Raw genomic sequence first — 21,686 nt, 5'->3', positions numbered from 1 at the left:
TAAACAGATACTAGGCTTGGCCATTAAGCCTGACAGGTTTATCCAAACGAGTCACTCTTATAATTACACCATATAACAACATACCCACAGCACAGCGCTGAGTATAGGTAAAAGCAAAAGCAAAAGGAAAATCCTGAAAAGAAAAGTGCTAAGCAGAACATGTCCTTTCTGCAATGTATACATGACCCATATATTTTTGGCTCTACAGACATAGCTTCAACCGTCTCATTTCTGGGACGACCGCTGCAAGGGATCCTGCTTCGAAGGACCGTTTGGAGAAACTTTCCCCAAAACATTCAAAGCCTTCATCCGTTGCAGCTCTTTACCTGCGTGATATAGTGTTAGTTTACGCAGGGTGTAAGTTCTTAAAACAAATATACAGGAACTGATTTTGGTAACATGTCGGTCCGATAAATACTTGACGAGTTGGGCCGTAATGAAAAATATGTAATTTAGATGGCAAACGCATGACACACAGATTCAAACAATTACTATCACTCAGGACTTGTAGTGTTGAGATTGCACGAAACTACATGAAAACATATGTTTTATCGATGTTGAAACATATTCAGGCAGAGTGATTGGGTCATCAGCTCGGTGTTCCAATTATGGATCTCAGATGCCTACTTGATTGGAATGCTGACACCACATATGGCTGACACACTAATACTGTAACTTCAGAGTTGTTTTATTTCGTGCATAGTACAGACCATGCTGAGGTGTTCCAGCCGTCATGCATTATAGTTTGCACATTGCACTCAAAGTCTCAAATAGAAATACCGTGCATCAGATGCCTACTCATAACAATAAGGTTACCACACTATCAAGCTACTGAGATTTTGCAGCATAAATGTGCAACATAATAAGACAGTCCAATTTGACAGCTGAAATATAAGCTTCAAGAATGATAAGAAAGCAAAATAAGGCAAGTGAAGTATCACCTTCCTCCACTAGGAGGTGTATTGCCCTCTTCTCCAGCTCAATCGCATGCATGCTTCGACCGGCTGCTGAGAGTGTCCTAAGCACTGTAATTAGGAGGAAGAGGTCAATACCCTGTGAGAAAATTCAATTTATAAATGTTGCTACAAAAATTTCTTACTTCGCATATAACCCTCCTGGGATGACCGATCACAGTTCTCCAAATATGTCTGTAATCGATCATATCTCTCACTCCAGTAAGGATTTTGGTTGCCTGATCTATGCATATCACCTTGAACGGTGGTACTAGGACCGGCCGGTGGATCGTTAGCAGAAGCAATCGGCAGCTCATTTTTCTTTGGTACAGTTTCTGCATTTGTTTCTTCAGGAGATTTAGATGGCTCCAGCCCTCCAGATTCGGACATTTCAGATGAGACTAGACCTGCAGATTCAGCAATAGTAGGTGCCACATCTGGTTTATTGACCTGATCATGTTGTACCATTTCTGGTTCCTCCTGCTCTGTTATTCTAGGTTCAGCAACAGGTGGTGCCACTTCTGGCTTATTGACTTGATCTGGTTGTACCATTCGCCGTTTCTCCTGCTCTTCAGGAGGTGCCACTTCTGGCTTATTGACTTGATCTGGTTGTACCATTCGCCGTTTCTCCTGCTCTTCAGGAGGTGCCACTTCTGGCTTATTGACCTGATCATGTTGTACAGTTCGCTGTTCCTCCTGCTCTTTTATTCCGGATTCAGTAACAGGAGGTGCCATTTCTGGCTTATTGACCTCATCATGTTGCACCATTTTCTGTTCATCCTGATCCTTCATTACAGATTCAGGAATAGGAGGTGCCATTTCTGACTTATTGACCTGGTCATATTGGACCGTTTGCTGTTCATCCTGATCCTTCATTACAGATTCAGGAATAGGTGCCATTTCTGACTTATTGACCTGATCATGTTGCACCGTTTGCTGTTCATCCTGCCCTTTTATTCCAGATTCAGCAATAGGAGGTGCCAACTTTGGCTTATTCACCTGATCATGTTGCACCGTTTGTTGTTCATCCTGCTCTTTTATTCCAGATTCAGCAATAGGAGGTGCCACTTCTGACTTATTGACTTGATCACGTTGCACCATTTGTTGATCCTCTTGCTTTTCTATTTTTCCTCCTCCATTACCCTTCAACTCTTGAGAAGAGTTCACTTTACTATGTTCAGTTTTCACTTTCTGTTCCTCCTGCTCCTTTGTTTTCTCGCTTCCACTACCCTTCAACCTTTGAAAAAGGTTAACTTTACTGTGTTCAGTTTCCATTTTCTGTTCCTCCTGCTCCTTTGTTTTCTCGCTTCCACTACCCCTCAACGCTTGAGAAGGGTTCACTTTACTCTGTTCAGTTTCCATTTTCTGTTCCTCCTTCTCCTTTGTTTTCTCGCTTCCACTACCCCTCAACTCTTGAGAAGGGTTCACTTTACTCTGTTCAGTTTCCATTTTCTGTTCCTCCTGCTCCTTTGTTTTCTCGCTTCCACTACCCTTCAACTCTTGAGAAGGGTTAACTTTACTATGTTCAGTTTCCATTTTCTGTTCCTCCTGCTCCTTTGTTTTCTCGCTTCCACTACCCCTCAACGCTTGAGAAGGGTTCACTTTACTATGTTCAGTTTCCATTTTCTGTAGCTCCTGCTCTTTTCTTTTCTCACTTCCACTACCTTTCAACTCTTGAGAACAACTCACTTTACTATGTCCAGTTTCCACATTTTGCTGTTCCTCCTGTTGCTTTGTTTTGTCCTTTCCATGAACCTTCATCTCCTGAGACGAGCTCAATTTATTATGCTCAGTTTCCACCTTTCGTCGTACATAAACATTATGATAAACAGGGCTTGAAGGAGCATCAGTATGCAGCCGTTTTGTGCCTACAGCCTTTAAAGGATCTTCAGCAGGACCTTTATCCTTTGGCGGCAGAGAAGTGCCTTGAGACATACTTATGATGTTGGTACCTTTGTTTAGCAGCTCACGTGATGCTGCTGTTTTCACCGAGAATGCTAATTGCTTGTCACTAGATGGCATGACTCCTCCAATACTTCTCTACATACTTATCAGTTATCAATGTTGATGAAGCCTGCAAGACATGAAATGCTTTCCATCAATAAAATGAACATGGACCACAAAAGATAATTGGGAGAAGAAACCAACTGTTTCAAATAATGGCAGGAAAAGAATAAAACTTCAAGGTGACAGTTCAATGATATAGCGGTCGTGGTTCAGAATTCAGAATTTTGTCTCTAGTTTGTTGCAGGTTCATAAAATTAAAGGCACTTTGATTGGGGATTTAATTTCGGCAAAAGTGACAATGCTGGATGGCTATATAGAAGAATATTTTAATAATTGTTCGAAAGGAACATATACATTGTAACAGTATGCAGCAAATCTTTAAGCATTAAAAAGGGATAGACTAAATATAGCATCTAATGCATCGATTGCATGGTTTAGTTTTACCAAATTGCAGACAAGGTCATTGTAGTAATGAGTGCGAAAAGCATTTACAAATCTTTTTCATTAAGAAACACAATAGGCACAAGAGAAACAGGGCAACAAGTGACCATGGTGTCAGCACGCAAAAAGGAGCCAACACATAACATATATTCTAAACCCCGCTCCTCACGGAGGTTCAGCTCGTACAACCTGGGGTGGTAAACCTGTCTCCATCGCTCCACCTCTATTTTGATACCATCCGCTATAGTTATAATACCATGGCTCTCATCTTGGAACAACCTGCTGTTTTCTTGCTAGACCCTGCTTCCGACATTAACCATACATGTAGCACCAGTGGTAGTCAAACTCCTGGCTCTTCTCTGGGATTCGCTTGTGCCTTTCTATCAACCAGGTGCAGTCCTCTAGGGAGTTGTCTGCCGATGCAATGCCGCAAACATGGCCCAGACCACTGTAGGATGAGCAGCCAGAGCTGCCAAGCCCCACGGAGAGCTCATGAATAGACGCCCAGCTCACTCCATCGCTTGTGAGAGAAGAGGACAGGTAAAATGGCTAGGGAGACTGTGGTGCTCAAACCTATAAGCTGCCCAGCAGTGATGCTCAAGAGTAAGCCAAAGTAAGAACCTGCTCTCTAGCAGAGCACTAGCTTTAGCACATGCTACCCTGATTTAGGAATTTTCCTCAAGAGAGAACTATGGGGAAAGTTTGCTGTTTAAGAAAAGAAATATAAAGAACTAGATATTTTTGTTGCAAACTAGCATAACTTGTATAAACCCTGACTTAATTCTCTACTGTTGAAAGAACAAAAATATCGAGATGTTTGACCTATGTAGTGAACTAAGAAAACAAACGATCATAACAAAAACTAACTTTCAAATCAAAACCAGACTGAATAATTGATGGTTTAAGATGCAGACTAAACCCACAGGCAATATTACCGTGATAATAAACATATAATATTGGTAACAAAGAAAAGCTAGATCCACATCTAATAATATCCATATGCAAAAATGCAACTATACGAACAAGAAATCATGGGCAGGGGAAGAACTAGAGCTAAACCAACCCTGATGCACCACTTATCCACGGCTTAAAAATTTCAAACAACTATGTAATGATTTACTGAATAATGTTGTATTTCATGGAATTATGAAAGACAGTGTATTGTATTAAAAAAAATCAAAAGGCAACCAAAATGATTGATATAGTAGTGAAACAAAGGATAAAATTTACATGGAAAAGGGGGGCGTGCCTTATTAAGATACATCATTATCAAGTAACCAATACCCACAATTTTGCAAAATACATCATTAACATAAAATTGGCATGTGGAATATAGTAGAATGACCTAAGCCCAAATGAAAGCATTTAAGTAGCTAAATGCATGCACATTACCTTTTAGAACATTATGTCTTTTAAAGCCATGAAACCCTCAACCATTTGAGACATGAATAACCGACTAACTGAATGCCGGACACATAATCAGATGCAGCATCAATACCCGATTAGATAGTGAATTAGGAGCTGTAGCAACCCTAACCATTAACCAAGCACTCCAATACCCACAAATTAACCAAGTACTACAATGCATCAATGATTCTAATGTAGATGTGCATGCTTGATAATTTCCAGGATATTTGATGAGGCCTTAGGTACAAGTGCCAACAATTATTACTGCAAGCATAATTTCCAGACATTGTGTATCAGAGTTGGCCAACAATAATATAAATCAAGGAAACGCTTCGGGTGCTACAGTAAAGCTAAAAATGTGGGGCAATGACATATTCAGTGAATTAGTAGTTCAGGGGACAGGAGAAAAAACATTTAAGAATCTAAGTATCTTGCTAAAATGAAAACTCTAACCAGCATCAGGTATTAACTCTTCTTGAATTAAGACATCGCCTCGAACTAAAATCCTTCTGGACCTTCATCTTTTAATAGTTGGTGTAAATTAACTTATCTGTTCATTTAAAGATGACTAACATTTCCAAAGTGATAATGGAGATAGTGTTAACTGAAAAGGCAATGCATGCATACCCCATTTGGATTAGCTTTTGAAACGACGGCTCATTAGTTATTCGACATATAATGAGGAAGTATCTTTCATACTATGAAGTTTCAGTAAGATGTTACAATAAAAATGAAACTTCGAAGGTTAACTTTTTTACCATACTTTGTTACTTGTTAGTGCAAGTAGCTAGAAATCATGCTCACACAAAGAACTTTCAAATAGAGTATGGTAGTATGAAACCACCTTAGTGTCGTAAAACGCATATGTTATTGGACTTGTTACTGGACAAACATTAATAAGATTTTGGAACCCGCAGGCGGCAGAAATCAACAGAGAGTGTAATCAAATACTCCCTCTGTAAACAAATATAAGACGTTTCAGATTACTACTCTAGTGATCACTACTTTAGGGAGTAGGACACTACTAAATGAATTCACAATCATACTGCGATCACATTGTTTAGACAGCAATCAAAAGACAACAGGAACACAGATATATCCAGATAGAATCTAGTTTACATGTTCTGTTAGATAGCTTCTGTGTATAAAAATTGTTTTGATACAAACAGCATAAGAGATCAATCTCTTTAGCACAAGAAACTTGAGAAGATAGACTTCTGGTAAGTAAAAGCAAAGCCATCCAGATCTAGCAAAGTACTCTCATCAAAATAAACAATGTAACAAGTATTAGATCTAGTCAAAATGAACACCTATATTTACATATCTAGTCCAGATTGCAGTAAACCATGAAAAAAATAATCATAATAACATTATTGACAATAAATATTAAGTGTTTTTGTCTCATTTGTTTATGTTGAAATGTCATCTTGTATGATGTTCAAGTATGAATCATAGCAACTTATAAGTAAAAGCAAAGCCATCCAGATCTAGCAAAGTACTCTCATCAAAATAAACAATGTAACAAGTATTAGATCTAGTCAAAATGAACACCTATATTTACATATCTAGTCCAGACTGCAGTAAACCATGAAAAAAATAATCATAATAACATTATTGACAATAAATATTAAGTGTTTTTGTCTCATTTGTTTATGTTGAAATGTCATCTTGTATGATGTTCAAGTATGAATCATAGCAACTTATAAGGCAGCATGAGAGAATGGTAACTTCAACAATTTTTCCAACGATATCATGAAGATCTTCTCGTGATATCCCAAACTAAGTGAAACAGAAACATAAATTCTTTATGCATAATTAATACATGTACTATGATCGAGCGGCTATATAAGCAGAAAATCCCCATCTTTATTTTTCTTAATGACCTACGGCAGCTGCTACCTAAAATAGCATCTGTCCACATGCGCAATCAACCAAGTCAGATAAACAGAAGGGGGAACCACACTGATGCAGATCATTACTTGCACTAATAATGGTTGGACACAGTATTAAAATGGAGATAGGCGGGAAATACCACCAGAAACTAAACTTACCATATCTCATGCGGTACCGCTTATGGCAGGTAATGCCTAACACGGCATATCGTTCACAGTCAGAAAACAATTAAGCGGGATAATCAGAAGGGGGCAACCGCCAAGGCGGATCGCCGCGATCGAATAGCTAAAAATAGACACTGGGATGCTTTAACAAACCCCTGGCTTCCTAGTTGGCAGGGGATTAAATCTGGAATCAACACAGCATGCCTGCCCGACTCCCCACATTTACTTACTTCCATCAAGGATTCGGATAACAAAGCCCGGCGCGGCAATAATGCCCACTGGCACTCGGAGACTGTGTCTGTGTGTACGCCTTGCACAAAACCTAACCAGAAGCAGAGCTATTGCTACCCCGATTGCACACTGTGCTATCCAAACGGAAGCAGAGGAAATGGTGGGAACGGAAGCAGAGGATACCTGCCCCGTCGGAAATCCCGCCCGTTCGCGCTAACCAACGCGGAGGCTCCGCCGCCGCCTCCCGTGGAAACGGGCGCACGCAACCTCTACCTACACGATGGCCCCAATCCCCAACCAGCGGAACCGCGGGGGAACCGATGAATCGCGCGCGCGCCGGTGGGATTCCGAATGCGGTGCCGGGGGGAAGGCGGCCGGTAGGCGCAGGGGCGCGGGAGGAGGACTCACCCGAGATCGGCGGTGGCGGTGGCGGTCCGGCCGGCGGGAATAGCCGCTGCCCCTGGCGCGCGTGCTGGACGGAGACGCGCGCGCGCGCGGGAGGGGGGTGTTGGAGGGGTCGCCGGAGGGAGGCCGCGGGGGGTTGCCGGCGGCGGCGAGGCGCGGCGCGGCGCGGCGGAGGAGGGCTGATCGGCGGGGAGATGGATGGATGGAGGAGAGATTGGCGTCGGGAGGGAGAGAAGCAGATGCGGTGTGTGATGTTGATCCGCGGGACAGCGCAGGGAATCCAACGGAAAACTGTTGGGCGCCGATGTCCGTCCGATCGGGGATCGACGGCTGAGGGCGGTTTACCGGCTAGGAGAGGGGGGGGGGGGGGGGGGTAGGAGATATGAGGGCGTGCCTTGTTTGGATTGCGGTTACACCTGTTGGCTAAATGCTCATTTAGTGAGTAGGAGTATGTATTTATCGTTTGGATTTGCAGTTAGCTCACGTGTAGGTGGCGGTGAATGGGAGGGGGGACGGGGAGACGGCGTCGCGTTTCATCATTGTTTATGGACCCTTGCAACCGCGAATGTCCGCGCGATGCGAGTTGCGATCGGTTTTCATGGCGGTTTGCGTTGGCGGGAGACGGTAGCTTTAGTCAAGAATCATGGCAATTTCGATTCATTTCTGTTTTTCCGCCTGAAAACTGCCGTGCATGGAAACTTAAATTGTCATCCTGACGACAATATGGATCGTCATGAGGAGACATCCGCAATTATCTTCATTCCTTCTCACATGATAGCATCACTTTTGTGTTTATTGCCGGTCAGAATCATAGTGGACGGCTGATCCACACTCGACGAGCCACGTCGTCGAATAAGAGGACGGGGAGAGAAAGGATGCTATCCTGTCACTGCCTCCTCACGACAGCGAAGGCCCATAGCCATCAACCGATGCCTAACGGCGACTGTAATCGCGCTGATGATGACGTCGTCCGGGACCCGCCGCCGCAACGTCGAATAAGAGGATGGGGAGAGAAAGAATGACGTCATGCCACTCCCTCCTCACGACGATGATGGCTTGTAGCCGGCAACCAACGTCGAACGACGACGTTAGTCGCATTCATGACGACGGCGACGCCCTCGTGTTTGGGGCCCACCGCGGCGGTGTCATCAAATGGGGAGGAGGGGACGGACCACGACCGATGTAGGGGGGAGGATGAAGGGGTCAAACTCGTTGACAGTCGCTTGAGCGAGACGGTCATCGTTGGTGTACCATACGACGGCGTGTACGATACGATACAGGCAGCCCCGCTCCCTCCCCTTCGGTTTCTTCTCTCCTCGCGCTGCCGGTACACACGAGGAGGAGGAGGAGGGGGGAGGTTCGCCGTCCGTCCGTCCGTTCAACCCCCCGCTCGCCGCCGCCCGCAGGGATCTCCCGTTCCGCGCCCGCCGGCCGACCCCGCGGGCGGTGGTCGGGGTCATCGAAATCGGGGCCCGCCCCTCCGTCGCGGCGAGCTCACCTCATTTCTTCCCCGGGCGCGTCGCCCCGGCGGAGGCCTCCCCTGCCCCGATCTGCATCCGTCCGTCTCCCGCTCGACGCGGCCAGCCGTCGCCGTCCTCCGCCCCGACGCCCGGCGCTCCCATCTTCTTCCTCCTGCCCGGATCGTCCCGCCGCAGGCTGCTCCTCCTCCCCGCCCACGGCCGCGGGCCCCGTCGCGTGAGGTTGATCTCGGTCGGCACCTTTCGTTTTCCTTGCCTTTGCATAGTCATTATTAACTGTCGGAACTGCTGTATCTGCCTGCCTTCAGTACATGCTGTCTTTGTTAGCTGTGGAGGCAACGAGAACCCTCCCCGTAATCTGTCAACATGCAGGGATGCGCTAATAGGTTGTAACGCCCTAGTTTCCTACAAAAGGGGCAACATTTCCATGCTCGTGGGCTGCATTATTTATCTGTTATTCAGTAACTGTCAGCGATTGGTCATCGTGCTCCTCGTGTATCTGGTAAGCAGCGGTCTCTTGCTGTTCTGTGTGTAGCCTATGCTGCTGATGATCAGCAGCCAGAATGGAAAACAGGGGTGCGGGTGATCTAGGGATTCACTGGGATTTTCAGGTGGGGAAAATGGAAGTCGCAGTAAAGGGACAGAAATCGCTTAGATGGGAAGCCACTGAATCCTGGTTAAACATTTTATCTTGGTGGCAAAATGTTGAGTTGCACCATGTATAATACTAGTAGTACATCCTTCATTTCTGCTCTTCGAGGCTAGCGATGGAAAACTTCAGCCTTAATGCTACCTTTTTTATAAGTTGGATTGGCTCTGTGGGGATCCTTGCTTGATTGCTATCCATCGTGCTAGCCATTTCTGTGACCTAGATGGTTATTTATTGGTTAGCTCGCTGAGGGCACTTAAACAGTTGTATACATTTTACACAATAAGCGGTCTACTAAGTTGACTAGCTTTGATGATTGTTTGCCATCCTTGAGCATCGATTCTGCCACCCACAATTTGTAGATACCATTTCTTTGTGTGTCCTAACATCATCAGTTGATTGCAGATAACGGTGTTCCTTCATTGCCATTTGGGAAAATATGGGTTGGTTGACCAAATTTTTTAGAGGTTCAACCCACAACATCTCGGAAGGGCGAGAGCAAAGCAAGCCTGCAGAAGAGACAAGATGGAACGAACCCTCCAGTTCCACTGTTGTGATTGTAAGTACTTCAGTGTGATACACTAGCACCCTCTCAGCAAAAAGGGTTCAATGGTGTTCCAATGTGCGATGCAGTACCCTTGCCATTTTATTTAACCGAATGTGCAAAGGAGACACGTATGACTTGAGCTTTAACGAAGCTCGAACTGCACCAATGTATATAGTACTGTACCTACCTGAAAGGATATTTCACTTTGCTGGGCACTCTGTTTATAAGTTATATGCCACTGTGGTGCATGTATAATTACCGTTTCCCAAATATGCTACATCTATATACATTTATATGAAGTCTTGACCACTCTTTTTTTATAGCATACGTTGTGTCCGTGGAAATTTTTCTGAAATTACGGATGTTCTCCTACGAAACTGCAACTATCGTACTATCCTTATATAACAACACGACTTACAGCACTTCCATCACAGCTTAATGAATGTTAAACCTTGTTACTGATGCAAGGAGCATGCATCAAGGGAGATACAAATCTATCCTTGATCGACAGCAATAGATGCCTTGCCTTTAATAGCGTGGTAGCTTCTCAACTTAGATTGCAGCACTATGCCTTTGATGGAAGTGGTGATGTATTCATGAGGGCAACCGGGGTGCCATTTGACTTGCTAGTATTGTCATTGATGGCTCTCGACAAACCAGTTATCCCTGAGATGTGATGTGCAATAGAGAAAGTGGACCCATCAGGCCCACTCCTTACGCACTGCCGACAATCACAATTCATGCACGCCATCTGCCAGATTTAGTGTTTTTATGGGGTCTGTAGGTTTATATATGTCGTTCTAGTACTCTGGAGGTGCATAGATGCAATTTCTCCTTGTTGTAGAACACATCATTACAACCAAAGGAAGGCCACCTTATTTGTCGTTTATCTGTCTCACTAAATGATATGAATTATTTTCCATCTGCCATTGGTAGACGTACTTTGACTGAGATGCATCCATAAATATATGAACCAGCCAATTTTTTTAGAATTTGTATAAGGGGTCTGCAGGTTTATATATGTAGTTCTAGTACTTTGGAGGTGCACAGATGCAATAGCCCCTTATTGTCAAACACGTCATTACCATCAAAGGAAGGCCACTTTATTTGTCTTTTACCCGTCTCACTAAATGATGCTCCCTCCGTCCTGATATAAGTGTCACTGATTTAGTACAAAGTTAGTACTTTGTACTAAATCAGTGACACCTATTTTGGGAAGGAGGGAGTATTAATTATTTTCCATCTGCCGTTGGTTATTGTACTTTGACTGAGACGTATCCATAAATATATGAACCAGCTAATTTTTGCGTGACTAGTCCTCTAAATTCTAGTTTCACCGCTTATTAATTTGGAATATACCAAGCTTATATACCGTGTGTTGGTATTTAAAATTTAAGGTTAAAAGGAAATAAAGACCATGTCTTTGACTATGTAGCTGATCCAGTTTCTGCACTCGATGCAGGATGCCCTTTCGGAATTTGATAATGAGGATATTGACCGTGCTATAGCACTTTCTCTATTAGAAGAGGAACACAGAAAACCTAAGGAAACAGGTTAGTATTGTATCTATTACACGTGCTGCTGAAATGCTCATTGCCCAGAAGTGCTGAAAATCCTTCCGTGCTTTGTCATCGCTATTTATCCTCTTATATTGTTCTTATGCCTTGACATCTGCTGTGGTTCTACTACTACTAAGTTTTTTGGGGCTAGTTTATTGCTGATTATTCTTGGCATTTGTCGTTTCAGAGCTTGGTTGATCTTTACCAATTTGCAAGTTCGTATAAGAATGCAGTACCTAGTTTTTAATGGACAAACTCTCTTATAAATGCCTTTGGACTGTGGATGCAAGTAAAATCCAACAGCGAATAAATAATTCCATATTGTAATTAATGTTATTTCTTGTGGCAACTACTTGATCGATATAAGCAGTTTATTTCTCATATAATTTAGGGAAAATTGTGGTGCAAATTATATTGCTCTAGCCTCTAGATGTAGAAATCAGAATTCCTGGGATAAGCATTTGCATATATTTGTTACTATTGTTTTGTACTGTGACTTAGATCAGTGAGACGATAGCCAGAAATAAAAAATGATGTGTTTTTTGGATGTTCCCATCAAGCTATTCAAGCTCACTGTATTCTCCAGTCTTCCATTGCCTTATAACCGTACATTCCAAATGAATCCCATGCATTTAGTTTGTAATACTTTCTTGTTTATTTGTTTTTCCTTTTAGGAAAGGATCTGCATTTAGATGAGGATGAACAACTGGCAATAGCTATTCAGGAAAGTTTGAATGTTGAATCACCCCCTCGTGCTCATGAAAATGCCTCGCCCCCTCGTGCTCGTGAAAATAGTGCACACCCTCGTGCTCGGGAAAATGGTAGCGCCAACAGTGGCAATTCATATCAACAGTTACCATTTATGTTTTCGTCTGGATTCAGGTTTGTATTAGTCTATTACTTTAGCATGCTAAGATTTTATTTGTATGTTCTGTTTTGAGTTGATTGGTGTGAAGTGCCACACATTTGAACTATTACGAGAATTAACCAGAAAGAAAATATTATAAGTAAAATTCAGATCCATAGAAGCTGTCTGCTAGACATACTATGATCTGAACATGTCATGTTGATGTTGGTAATTCATTCCATGAATATTGTATTTTGTTTAATAGTTTCACATGATCATCTCAATGATAATGTGTATTGGGTGAGAGCTTACAATTTGGTTTGCATATCCGCTAGAAAATTAAAAGGCCACCCCCCATCCACCCACCTACACACCATGTTCTCTGAAAAAAGAAGTGCAGCCGAGCAGTTTTTATCCGAATTTTTGAAATTTGTGCACTTCACTTGTACGAGGGCAGACCCAGCTCAGTGCAAAGAGGTCCTGGGTTCGAACCAGCCTCTATGCATTGCACTTTGCAGGGCTAAGACTAAGTTTCTATAATCCCTTTCCTTTCCCAGACCCCACCTTGTATGGGAGCTTCTTTGCACTGGGTCTGTCTTTTGTGCATTTCACTTATACAATCTTTGGATCCTTCATACAAAGATTTAAATGTCCTTTCAAAAAATCGAACTGTGGTTTAAACTTGGATATCCAGCATAGACATGAAAGAAAAACCCGTCAGACCTGGTTTGCCCCCGTCTTTATTTGATAAACCATTTAATGTAGTTATTGAAGCGCGGAAAGACATCATTGGGTGTGATACTGCTAATTATATCTTCACATGAAGTGCCTTGGGTGTGTGAAATCTGCCATTGCTGTCAAAAGAAATAACAAAGATACCTGGTAGAAAAAACAAGAGTGTGTATAATTTGTTTCTTAAAGCATGCCAGGAGAATATTGTGTTGGTCCAGAACACTCTGATTGCAATCAGTTACGGGAGTTATCTGTACTCTGTAACTATATGCTATGTATACACTTCTTTTGTCAGGACATGTGCTGGATGTCACAATGAAATTGGCCATGGACGTTTTCTTAGTTGCATGGGAGCTGTTTGGCATCCAGAGTGCTTTTGCTGCCATGCTTGTAATCAGCCAATATATGACTATGAGGTAGCTCTTTGTTGTTTTGTGTACTAATTAAGCAGTTGCATTGGTATTGACTTTACCAACAAAAACATGCAGTTCTCCATGTCAGGAAACCATCCATACCATAAAACTTGTTACAAGGAGCGCTTTCATCCAAAATGTGATGTCTGCAAGCAATTTGTAAGTATCACTTCATTATCTTTTCTTATCTGTTTGCATAAGACGATTCTCTTTCTTCTGCATTTTATATAGCAACGTTTGAAAAAAAAAACTAATAAGCACCAAATTTCCTTCCAAAACTAATGTTTTTATCGATCGAAGTGATTTCTTTTCTTTATGGTTGCAATGCTTCATCTGCCATCATGTATTGCAATTCTGTAAGCCTGGAAGCATGTAGACAGTGACAAAGTTCTAGATATCTTGTGAATATTTTTTGTTTATCGTCTTTGATTTTGATTTTTATGCACCATCTTGTGGTTCCTTCTTGTTCAGATTCCTACAAATATGAACGGCCTTATCGAATATAGGGCACATCCTTTTTGGTTACAAAAATACTGTCCATCACATGAGGTGGATGGCACTCCAAGATGCTGTAGTTGTGAAAGAATGGAGGTATGTTCAGTTATATTTTTTGCTTCAAGAATTTTGATCTTGGGCATACTTGGTTAGATAAGTTGCCGTCTCCAAATTATGGCTCAGTTCATTCCAATTTGGTTTATTTACTTATCAGCCAAGGGAATCAAGATATGTATTGCTAGATGATGGTCGCAAGCTCTGCCTAGAGTGCCTCGACTCTGCAGTAATGGATACAAATGAGTGCCAGCCTCTGTACCTCGAAATACAGGAATTTTATGAAGGTCTCAATATGAAAGTGGAACAACAGGTTCCTCTGCTTCTGGTTGAAAGACAGGCTCTAAATGAAGCCATGGAGGGAGAGAAAACTGTATGTTTGTTATGCTGAACCGAACTACCATTAATTCTTCAGTTTGCTCTATCCTATTAATTGTAATTATTTTGTTTCTGTGGAAACCAGGGACACCACCACCTTCCTGAAACAAGAGGTTTGTGCTTATCAGAAGAGCAGACTGTCAGCACGGTGAGAACTGTTAAAAACACAAGATAGCTGGTTCTTTCATCATTTGATCTGCTGGGTTCTGACTACGGAATAATGTTATTTTCAGATATTGAGGAGACCAAGAATGACTGGAAACAAAATTATGGAAATGATAACAGAGCCGTATAGGTTGACACGGCGATGTGAAGTGACTGCAATTCTCATTCTATATGGTCTCCCGAGGTGAAGCATTAGTTTTCTGCTTCATAATGTCAGAATTATCCTTTTAAACAAATAACAACGTCAGAATTGGCAGCTTTGGGTCGAAATGTTATAGAAAAGGTTTTAAAAAATCTGTTTCAACTTATTCAAAATACTACTGCTTTCGTATTGTCAAAAAATATATTTATATAATAAATTAAATGGATTATTTGAAGATATTCTGGGCTATGAATTCACTGAAGAGAACTAATGAGCAAAAACATTAAAGTTGTGCATCATCACTGCATCTTCTCCTGTTACTTAAAGAACGACTGTCATCATTTATTGTTCAAACTGGATAAACTCTGAATGTGTTGCTATGACTTTGTGAATCTCTAATAAGTTCTTGTTCTCGCAGATTGTTGACAGGTTCAATTTTAGCTCATGAAATGATGCATGCGTGGTTGCGACTTAAAGGTTGTCTTTAACTCTTGTGATATTTCTTCATTGTGTTGGTAATAAGATAGCATAGTGACTCATATTGTACACTGCAAGTTGGAGAGTAGAAAATAACCTACAAAATATCACGTCTTTTAATAGAGAATGGAGGGGTGAAGGGGTCCCCACCTGAATCACTGAAACAGTTTAGTAATAGGCTAGCCATCAAGCAGGTACCAAATTAATAGGGAACTGATCTTAGATTATTGTATAAGTTAATTATGCTCTGTGGGTATTACATGGGTTGTATTTTAGCATGTAGACGTACATCTAGCAATTAATCTGCTAGGACTTTGTTTACAGTAAAAACTAAAGGTTATGCTTCAAAATTCTTACCGGAAGCTGCCGTTCTGTGTTTGCTTGAAGCTACTGAACTACTACTCTTGAATCTTCTGGGCTTGAAGTAGTGTTATCTTGCTATGAAACTTTGAACCAGTTGTTGGTAATCCTGACTCAAGAACTCAATAATTATTACTAGTAAGTAGCAATGACAAGACAGCGAACACTAATTTGTCTTGCAAGAAGAGTCTGCATCAGCTTAGTTCTACTGGAATAATGATAGATGGACTTGTCATGCTTATGACTATGTGCATTTACAGGATACCGCACACTCAGTCCAGATATAGAAGAGGGCATATGCCAAGTCCTCGCCCACCTGTGGATCGAGTCGGAGATCATGGCGGGATCAGGCAGCAACGCCGCGTCGACATCCTCATCCTCTTCGTCATCCACATCGTCGAAGAAGGGCGGGAGGTCTCAGTTCGAGCGGAAGCTCGGTGACTTTTTCAAGCATCAGATCGAGTCGGACACTTCCGTTGCCTACGGGGACGGTTTCAGAGCCGGGAACCGGGTTGTTCAGCAGTACGGCCTGAAGCGCACCCTTGAGCACATCCGGCTTACAGGGACCTTGCCGTTTTGAGAATGCCAGAGATCCACCTTTTCACCGGAAGCTATATACCGATTTGTCGTCGAGAGTCCATTTACAGGAGAAAAAAAGGGAAATGAATTTTGAAATGCACAAATTGTACAAACGTTCGGTTGATATTTTTTCTTGGAAGGGCTGAGTGCAGTATATTATTACAGATGCATTGAGGTGGCTTGCCCTGACCAATCTGTTGTATTGAGAGGGATAAAATTTATAAATGGAAACAGTGCAGGTATTTCTCATGTGACATTGACGTTAATAAGGAAAAGTATGCTCCATATATATGTCGTGGCCTCGTGCATGATATTTCTGTCACTTTTTCGTTTGCGATTACAAGAGACGTGTATATACATGAGTGTATATATATACATCCATCTTGTAATGTATCCCTCCGTCCCATAATACAAGACATTATTACATTCAATATATGAGTATATTGGATGTAATAATGTCTTGTATTATGGGAGGAGAAAGTAGACAAGGAGAAAAAAGGAGATGGCTATCTGGATAATTATTTGTGTCCCCTCTACAGCCTACCCAAAAGAGGAATACAATGTTAAGCGTCCCTGGTCGCCAGCCAATGTCCTATTTTGTGACTGAATACTGTAGTATTTATGAGCAGAAGCTGCTGCGATAATGCTCGAGCACATGACTCGTCAGGATTCTGCAATCTTAGCAACAACTGGAATTTGTTGCCATCGCTCGCCGTTTCATTCGAGGATAACCCTCTATGGATGTAACCAAGATCCTCATCGCAAATGATCAGTTGATTCCTACTCTACTCACCTGTATATAGCTAGGCTAAAGGCCTTTCACATGAAAATTGCAAAAATGGACCTCCATTCTGTTAAAGTACATATAATATAGTCATGTACCCTTTTGTATTTATCCCAATACATAAGGGTTTCCTGCATATAGTCCATTACATGTACATGTATATATACCGGCCTATGGCCTTATGGGAATACAAGTATTCCTAACATGGTATTAGAGCATTAGGGTTTTTCTCGCACGCGTAACTCATGCTCCGATCCAATCTCGTCTCCCCGCAGTCGCCGTCCGTCTCGTCCGCTGCTGCATCTGGTGTCTCCCTCTCCACCTGCCTCGATCTGGAGGCTGCTGCTGCCTGTCCCACTCCGTCAACGCCCAGCTCCCGATCCGATTCGGTCGTCGCCTGCTGGATCTCGCTCCCGATCCGGCTCCGTCTGGATCTCGCCCCCGCTCCCAACTCGGATGTGTCCTTGCGCTGCTGGATCTCGCCCCCGCTCCCTATCCGGCTTCGTCCCTGGCCGTTGGCTCCGTCCCTGGCTGCTGGATCTTGCCCCGCTCCCGATCCGACTCGACTTCACCGCCCGCTGGATCCGTCTCGGTCTCTGGCCGTCAGCTCATCGATTCGTCACCAGCTCCCTGCTGGATCTCCGCCGACTCTATAAACTGCTGACTGCTGGATCCCGTCGCCACCAGCTCCCGATCTCGTCCCCCCCCCCGGCTGCTGATTAGAGCTATGTTGTTGTCCCTCGTTGTCCCGTGATCTTCGATGGTACTAACTACACCGAGTTCATTGGCTTCATGCACATTCACATGTGTGGCATCCGTCTCTGGGGTGTTCTTTCTGGCGAGGTTTGATGTCCGCCACGTCCAGTTCCTCCCGTGACTCCCACTCCGCCGATCCCTCCGGCTCTTCCTGCGGATGCTACTCAGGTTGCGAAGGATGCAGCTAAGGCTGCTGATGAGGCCGCTATACGTGTTTATGATGAGAAGGTTTTGACTTATGAGGAGGCTCTTCAGGTGTATCATGGTGCTATGTCTGTTTACACCCAGTGGCTTGACGATGATGCTTGTGCTGCACTGTTCTCGCTACTAGTGTTCTGCCTCAGTTTGCCTCTGAGTTTCTGGGCCTTCCTACTGTTTTTGAGATGTGGACTCGCCTTCGTCAGCGCTATGAGCCCTCTGGTGATGCCTTATACCTCTCTGTGGTCCGTCAGGAGCATGCTCTTCAGCAGGGTGACTCTACTGTTGATGACTTCTATGCACAGAGTTCTGCTATCTGGCGCCAGCTTGATTCTCTCTGCAGTGCTGGTTGTCGTACTTGCCCCTGTTACCAGGCTGTCAAGGCCGATTGGAGTTTCATCACGTCTACGAGTTCCTGTCTAAGCTCCGTAAGGAGTTTGAGCCTCGGCGTGCTTAGTTGATTGCTTGTGGCCGTATTTCCCTCATGGAGGCGCTTTCCGAGTTTCGTACTAAGGAGACTCGCTTACGTGGTGCTGGTTTGCTAGAGGTTCCCTCTGTGTTCGCTGCTCGGGCTCCTTCTACGCCACCTATTGCACCGACCCCTTCTCGCTCGAGTGCTCCGCCGCTCTTGCCCACTCCTTCTGGAGGCTCAGGTCGCCCCCGTCCATATTGCGACTACTGCAACAATGATGGTCATATTGAGTCCCAGTGCTACACGAAGAAGAAACATCTGCGCAAGGCGCGATCATCATCTTCAGGGACTTTGTCCTCTACCTCGATAGCTTCAGCCATCGCTCTGACTGAGCAGGATATTCTAAGAGTTAAGCGTCTGCTCGCTGCTTTAGGTTCTTCCTCGACGGGTATTGCTGGCTTTGTGACTGATGCTTCCCGCAATGAGCAACCACCTTCTACACAGTCGGGTACATCCCCATGGGTTCTCGACTCTGGAGCTTCTTTTCATATGTCTTCTCATTCTTCCACTCTGTCCTCTCTTCGATCGCTTGATTCTTCTGTTCATGTCCTCATTGCTGATGGTACTCCTCTTTCTGTCGTTAGTAGAGGCAATCTTACCACTCCTTATTTTGTTCCTGATGTTGCTCATGTTCCTCGACTTACCATGAATCTGTTTTCTGCTGGTCAACTTACTGATTCTAGTTGTCGCGTCATCCTTGACGATGACTCTTGTTCTGTCCAGGACCGTCGCACGCACACTCTGGTTGGGGCTGGGCCTCGTCATCGTGATTCTCAGGGTCTTTGGGAGTTGGACTGGCTTCATGTTCCTTCTGCTGCCACCACTGTCGCTAGTTCCTCCGCTTCGGTCGCCTCAGCTACTGGTTCCTTCCAGCAGTGGCATCATCGACTTGATCATCTGTGTGGTTCTCGTTTGTCGTCTTTAGTTTGTCGAGGTCTTCTGGGGTCTGTCTCAGGAGATGTCTCTTTAGAGAGTGTCAGGGTTGTCGTCTTGGCAAGCATATTCAGTTACCATATTCACATAGTGATTCAATGTCTAAGCGTCCTTTTGATTTAGTCCATTCTGATGTATGGGGTCCGACTCCCTTCGCTTCGAAAGGGGGTCATAAATACTATATTATTTTCATAGATGACTTCTCTCGTTACACATGGCTTTATTTCATGACTTCTCGTAGTGAGGTGGTGTCTATTTATAAGCGTTTTGCTGCCATGGTTCATACTCAGTTCTCTTCACCCATTCATGTGTTTCATGCTGACTCCGCCGGCGAGTATATCTCTAAGATGTTGCGTGGTCTTCTTGCTGAGAAAGGAACTCTCTCTCAATTCTCTTGTCCTGGTGATCACACTCAGAATGGCGTGGCTGAGCTAAAACATCGTCATCTTCTTGAGATGGCTCGTGCATTGATGATTGCTGCCTCTCTCCCGCCTCATTTTTGGGCTGAGGCCGTCTCCACCTCCACCTATCTCATCAATATATAGCCTTCCGCTGCTCTACATGGTGGTGTTCCTTTCGAGCGTCTTTTTGATCGTTCTCCCGATTATTCGATGTTTCGCTTGTTTGGTTGCGTTTGCTATGTTCTTCTTGCCCCTCGCGAACGCATCAAACTGACCGCTCAGTCTGTTGAGTGTGTCTTCTTAGGCTATAGTGATGAGCATAAGGGCTATCGTTGTTGGGATCCTACGGTCGTTGGATGCTATCTCTCGGGATGTGACTTTCGATGAGTCTCGTCCCTTCTACCCATGCCCATCTTCCTCGACCTTTTCAGTGGAGGATATCTCTTTCCTCACTTTTCCTGACACACCTATCACCCCCATCGAGCCTTTGCCTATTCGTTCCACTCATTCTGCTTCTCCACCTCTTGTCGATTTGCCACCACCATCTTCCACGGTCTCCTCGCCTAGCATGTCACCAGATTCCGCACCTTCATCTCCAGTGACTTCTTCGTCGCCACCCCCCGATTCTACATTGGCGAGTCCTTCTTGCATTGTTCCATCTTTTCCTCAGTGTTACACTTGTCGTTCCCGTCCCGTGGATGCCTCTGTGGATGTGTCGTCATCCTCGTCTCAGCCTACTTACGACTTGCGTTCTCGTCCTCGTCCGCCTGTTGATCGCTTTGGATTTCCCACCGCTGGTGCTGCTGTTCTTGAGTCGACTTCTTATCGTTAGGCTGTTGTTCATCCCGAATGGCAGTTTGCGATGGCAGAGGAGATTGCTGCTCTTGAATGCATTGGTACGTGGGATCTTGTTTCCCTTCCTCCCGGAGTCCGTCCCATCACTTGTAAGTGGGTCTACAAGGTTAAGACTCGCTCTGATGGTTCTCTCGAGCGTTATAAAGCTCGTCTTGTGGCTCGTAGTTTTCAGTAGGAGCATGGTCGTGATTACGACGATACTTTTGCTCCTGTAGCCCATATGACCACTGTTCGTACACTTCTTGTCGTGGCATCTGCCCGCCACTGGTCTATATCTCAGTTGGATGTTAAGAATGCTTTTCTTAATGGTGAGCTGCGTGAGGAGGTGTACATGCAGCCACCACCTGGGTATTCTGTTCCTGATGGCACGATATGTCGTCTTCGTTGCTCTCTCTATGGCCTTAAGCAAGCCCCCTCCCCCCCCTGCCTGGTTTGAGCGTTTTGCCTGTGTGGTGGTTGCCGCTGGTTTTTCAGCAAGTGCTCATGATCCAGCATTGTTTATTCACCTTTCTCCTCGTGGTCGGACTCTTCTTCTCTATGTTGATGACATGATCATCACTGGGGATGACCCCGAGTATATTGCCTTTGTAAAGGCCCGTCTTAGCGAGCAGTTTCTTATGTCTGATCTTGGACCTCTTCGCTACTTTCTTGGGATTGAAGTCTCTTCTACCTCTGCTGGCTTTTTTATATCCCGGGAAAAGTATATCCAGGATCTTCTTGCTCGTGCTGCTCTTACTAACGAGCGCACTGTTGAGACTCCCATGGAGCTCAATGTTCACCTTCGTGATACTGATGGTGACCCCCTGCCTGACCCGACGCGTTATCGTCATCTTGTTGGCAGTCTTGTCTATCTAGTTGTCACTCGTCCGGATATCTCTTATCCGGTTCATATTCTGAGTCAGTTCGTCTCT

General features: G+C 44.1%; 2 protein-coding genes across 3 annotated transcripts; one reads left to right on the top strand and one right to left on the bottom strand.

Moving 5' to 3' along the window:
* On the bottom strand, positions 1-7,601 carry LOC123431516 (golgin subfamily A member 6-like protein 6). 2 transcript variants are annotated; one of them, XM_045115334.1, is made up of 5 exons: positions 7,505-7,601; positions 1,869-3,027; positions 1,100-1,787; positions 942-1,025; positions 1-326 (listed from the first exon to the last, which is right to left on the bottom strand). In XM_045115334.1, the coding sequence occupies exons 2-5, from the start codon at positions 2,973-2,975 to the stop codon at positions 226-228; spliced, it is 1,980 nt and encodes a 659-aa protein (XP_044971269.1). In that variant the 5' UTR covers positions 2,976-3,027; positions 7,505-7,601; the 3' UTR covers positions 1-225. The 2 variants fall into 2 exon arrangements, with proteins under 2 accessions (XP_044971269.1, XP_044971268.1); XM_045115333.1 differs by having other exon boundaries at positions 1,100-3,027.
* Positions 7,602-9,038: 1,437 nt separating this feature from the next.
* On the top strand, positions 9,039-16,665 carry LOC123431515 (protein DA1-related 1-like). Its single transcript, XM_045115331.1, has 12 exons — positions 9,039-9,201; positions 10,034-10,187; positions 11,638-11,728; positions 12,409-12,616; positions 13,609-13,729; positions 13,802-13,885; positions 14,198-14,317; positions 14,436-14,648; positions 14,739-14,801; positions 14,887-15,002; positions 15,379-15,437; positions 16,058-16,665. The coding sequence occupies exons 2-12, from the start codon at positions 10,068-10,070 to the stop codon at positions 16,375-16,377; spliced, it is 1,515 nt and encodes a 504-aa protein (XP_044971266.1). The 5' UTR covers positions 9,039-9,201; positions 10,034-10,067; the 3' UTR covers positions 16,378-16,665.
* Positions 16,666-21,686: the final 5,021 nt, after the last annotated feature.

The sequence above is a fragment of the Hordeum vulgare genome, chromosome 2H (genome assembly GCF_904849725.1).
Source record: "Hordeum vulgare subsp. vulgare chromosome 2H, MorexV3_pseudomolecules_assembly, whole genome shotgun sequence".
Taxonomy (NCBI): domain Eukaryota; kingdom Viridiplantae; phylum Streptophyta; class Magnoliopsida; order Poales; family Poaceae; genus Hordeum; species Hordeum vulgare.
Note: the sequence above shows the minus strand (reverse complement) of the source record. Positions and strands in the feature narration are given on the sequence as shown.

What these genes read in the sequence shown, in the direction of transcription:
- LOC123431516 (XM_045115333.1), bottom strand. Translation starts at nt 2,975, where the DNA reads ATGCCATCTAGTGACAAGCAATTAGCATTCTCGGTGAAAACAGCAGCA. An exon ending in CCAGGAGGGTTATATGCGAA is followed by an intron (nt 1,026 to 1,099) that starts GTAAGAAATTTT and finishes TCCTAATTACAG; the next exon opens with TGCTTAGGACACTCTCAGCA. An exon ending in ACACCTCCTAGTGGAGGAAG is followed by an intron (nt 327 to 941) that starts GTGATACTTCAC and finishes TATATCACGCAG; the next exon opens with GTAAAGAGCTGCAACGGATG.
- LOC123431515 (XM_045115331.1), top strand. Translation starts at nt 10,068, where the DNA reads ATGGGTTGGTTGACCAAATTTTTTAGAGGTTCAACCCACAACATCTCG. An exon ending in CCAGTTCCACTGTTGTGATT is followed by an intron (nt 10,188 to 11,637) that starts GTAAGTACTTCA and finishes CACTCGATGCAG; the next exon opens with GATGCCCTTTCGGAATTTGA. An exon ending in CCATGGAGGGAGAGAAAACT is followed by an intron (nt 14,649 to 14,738) that starts GTATGTTTGTTA and finishes TGTGGAAACCAG; the next exon opens with GGACACCACCACCTTCCTGA.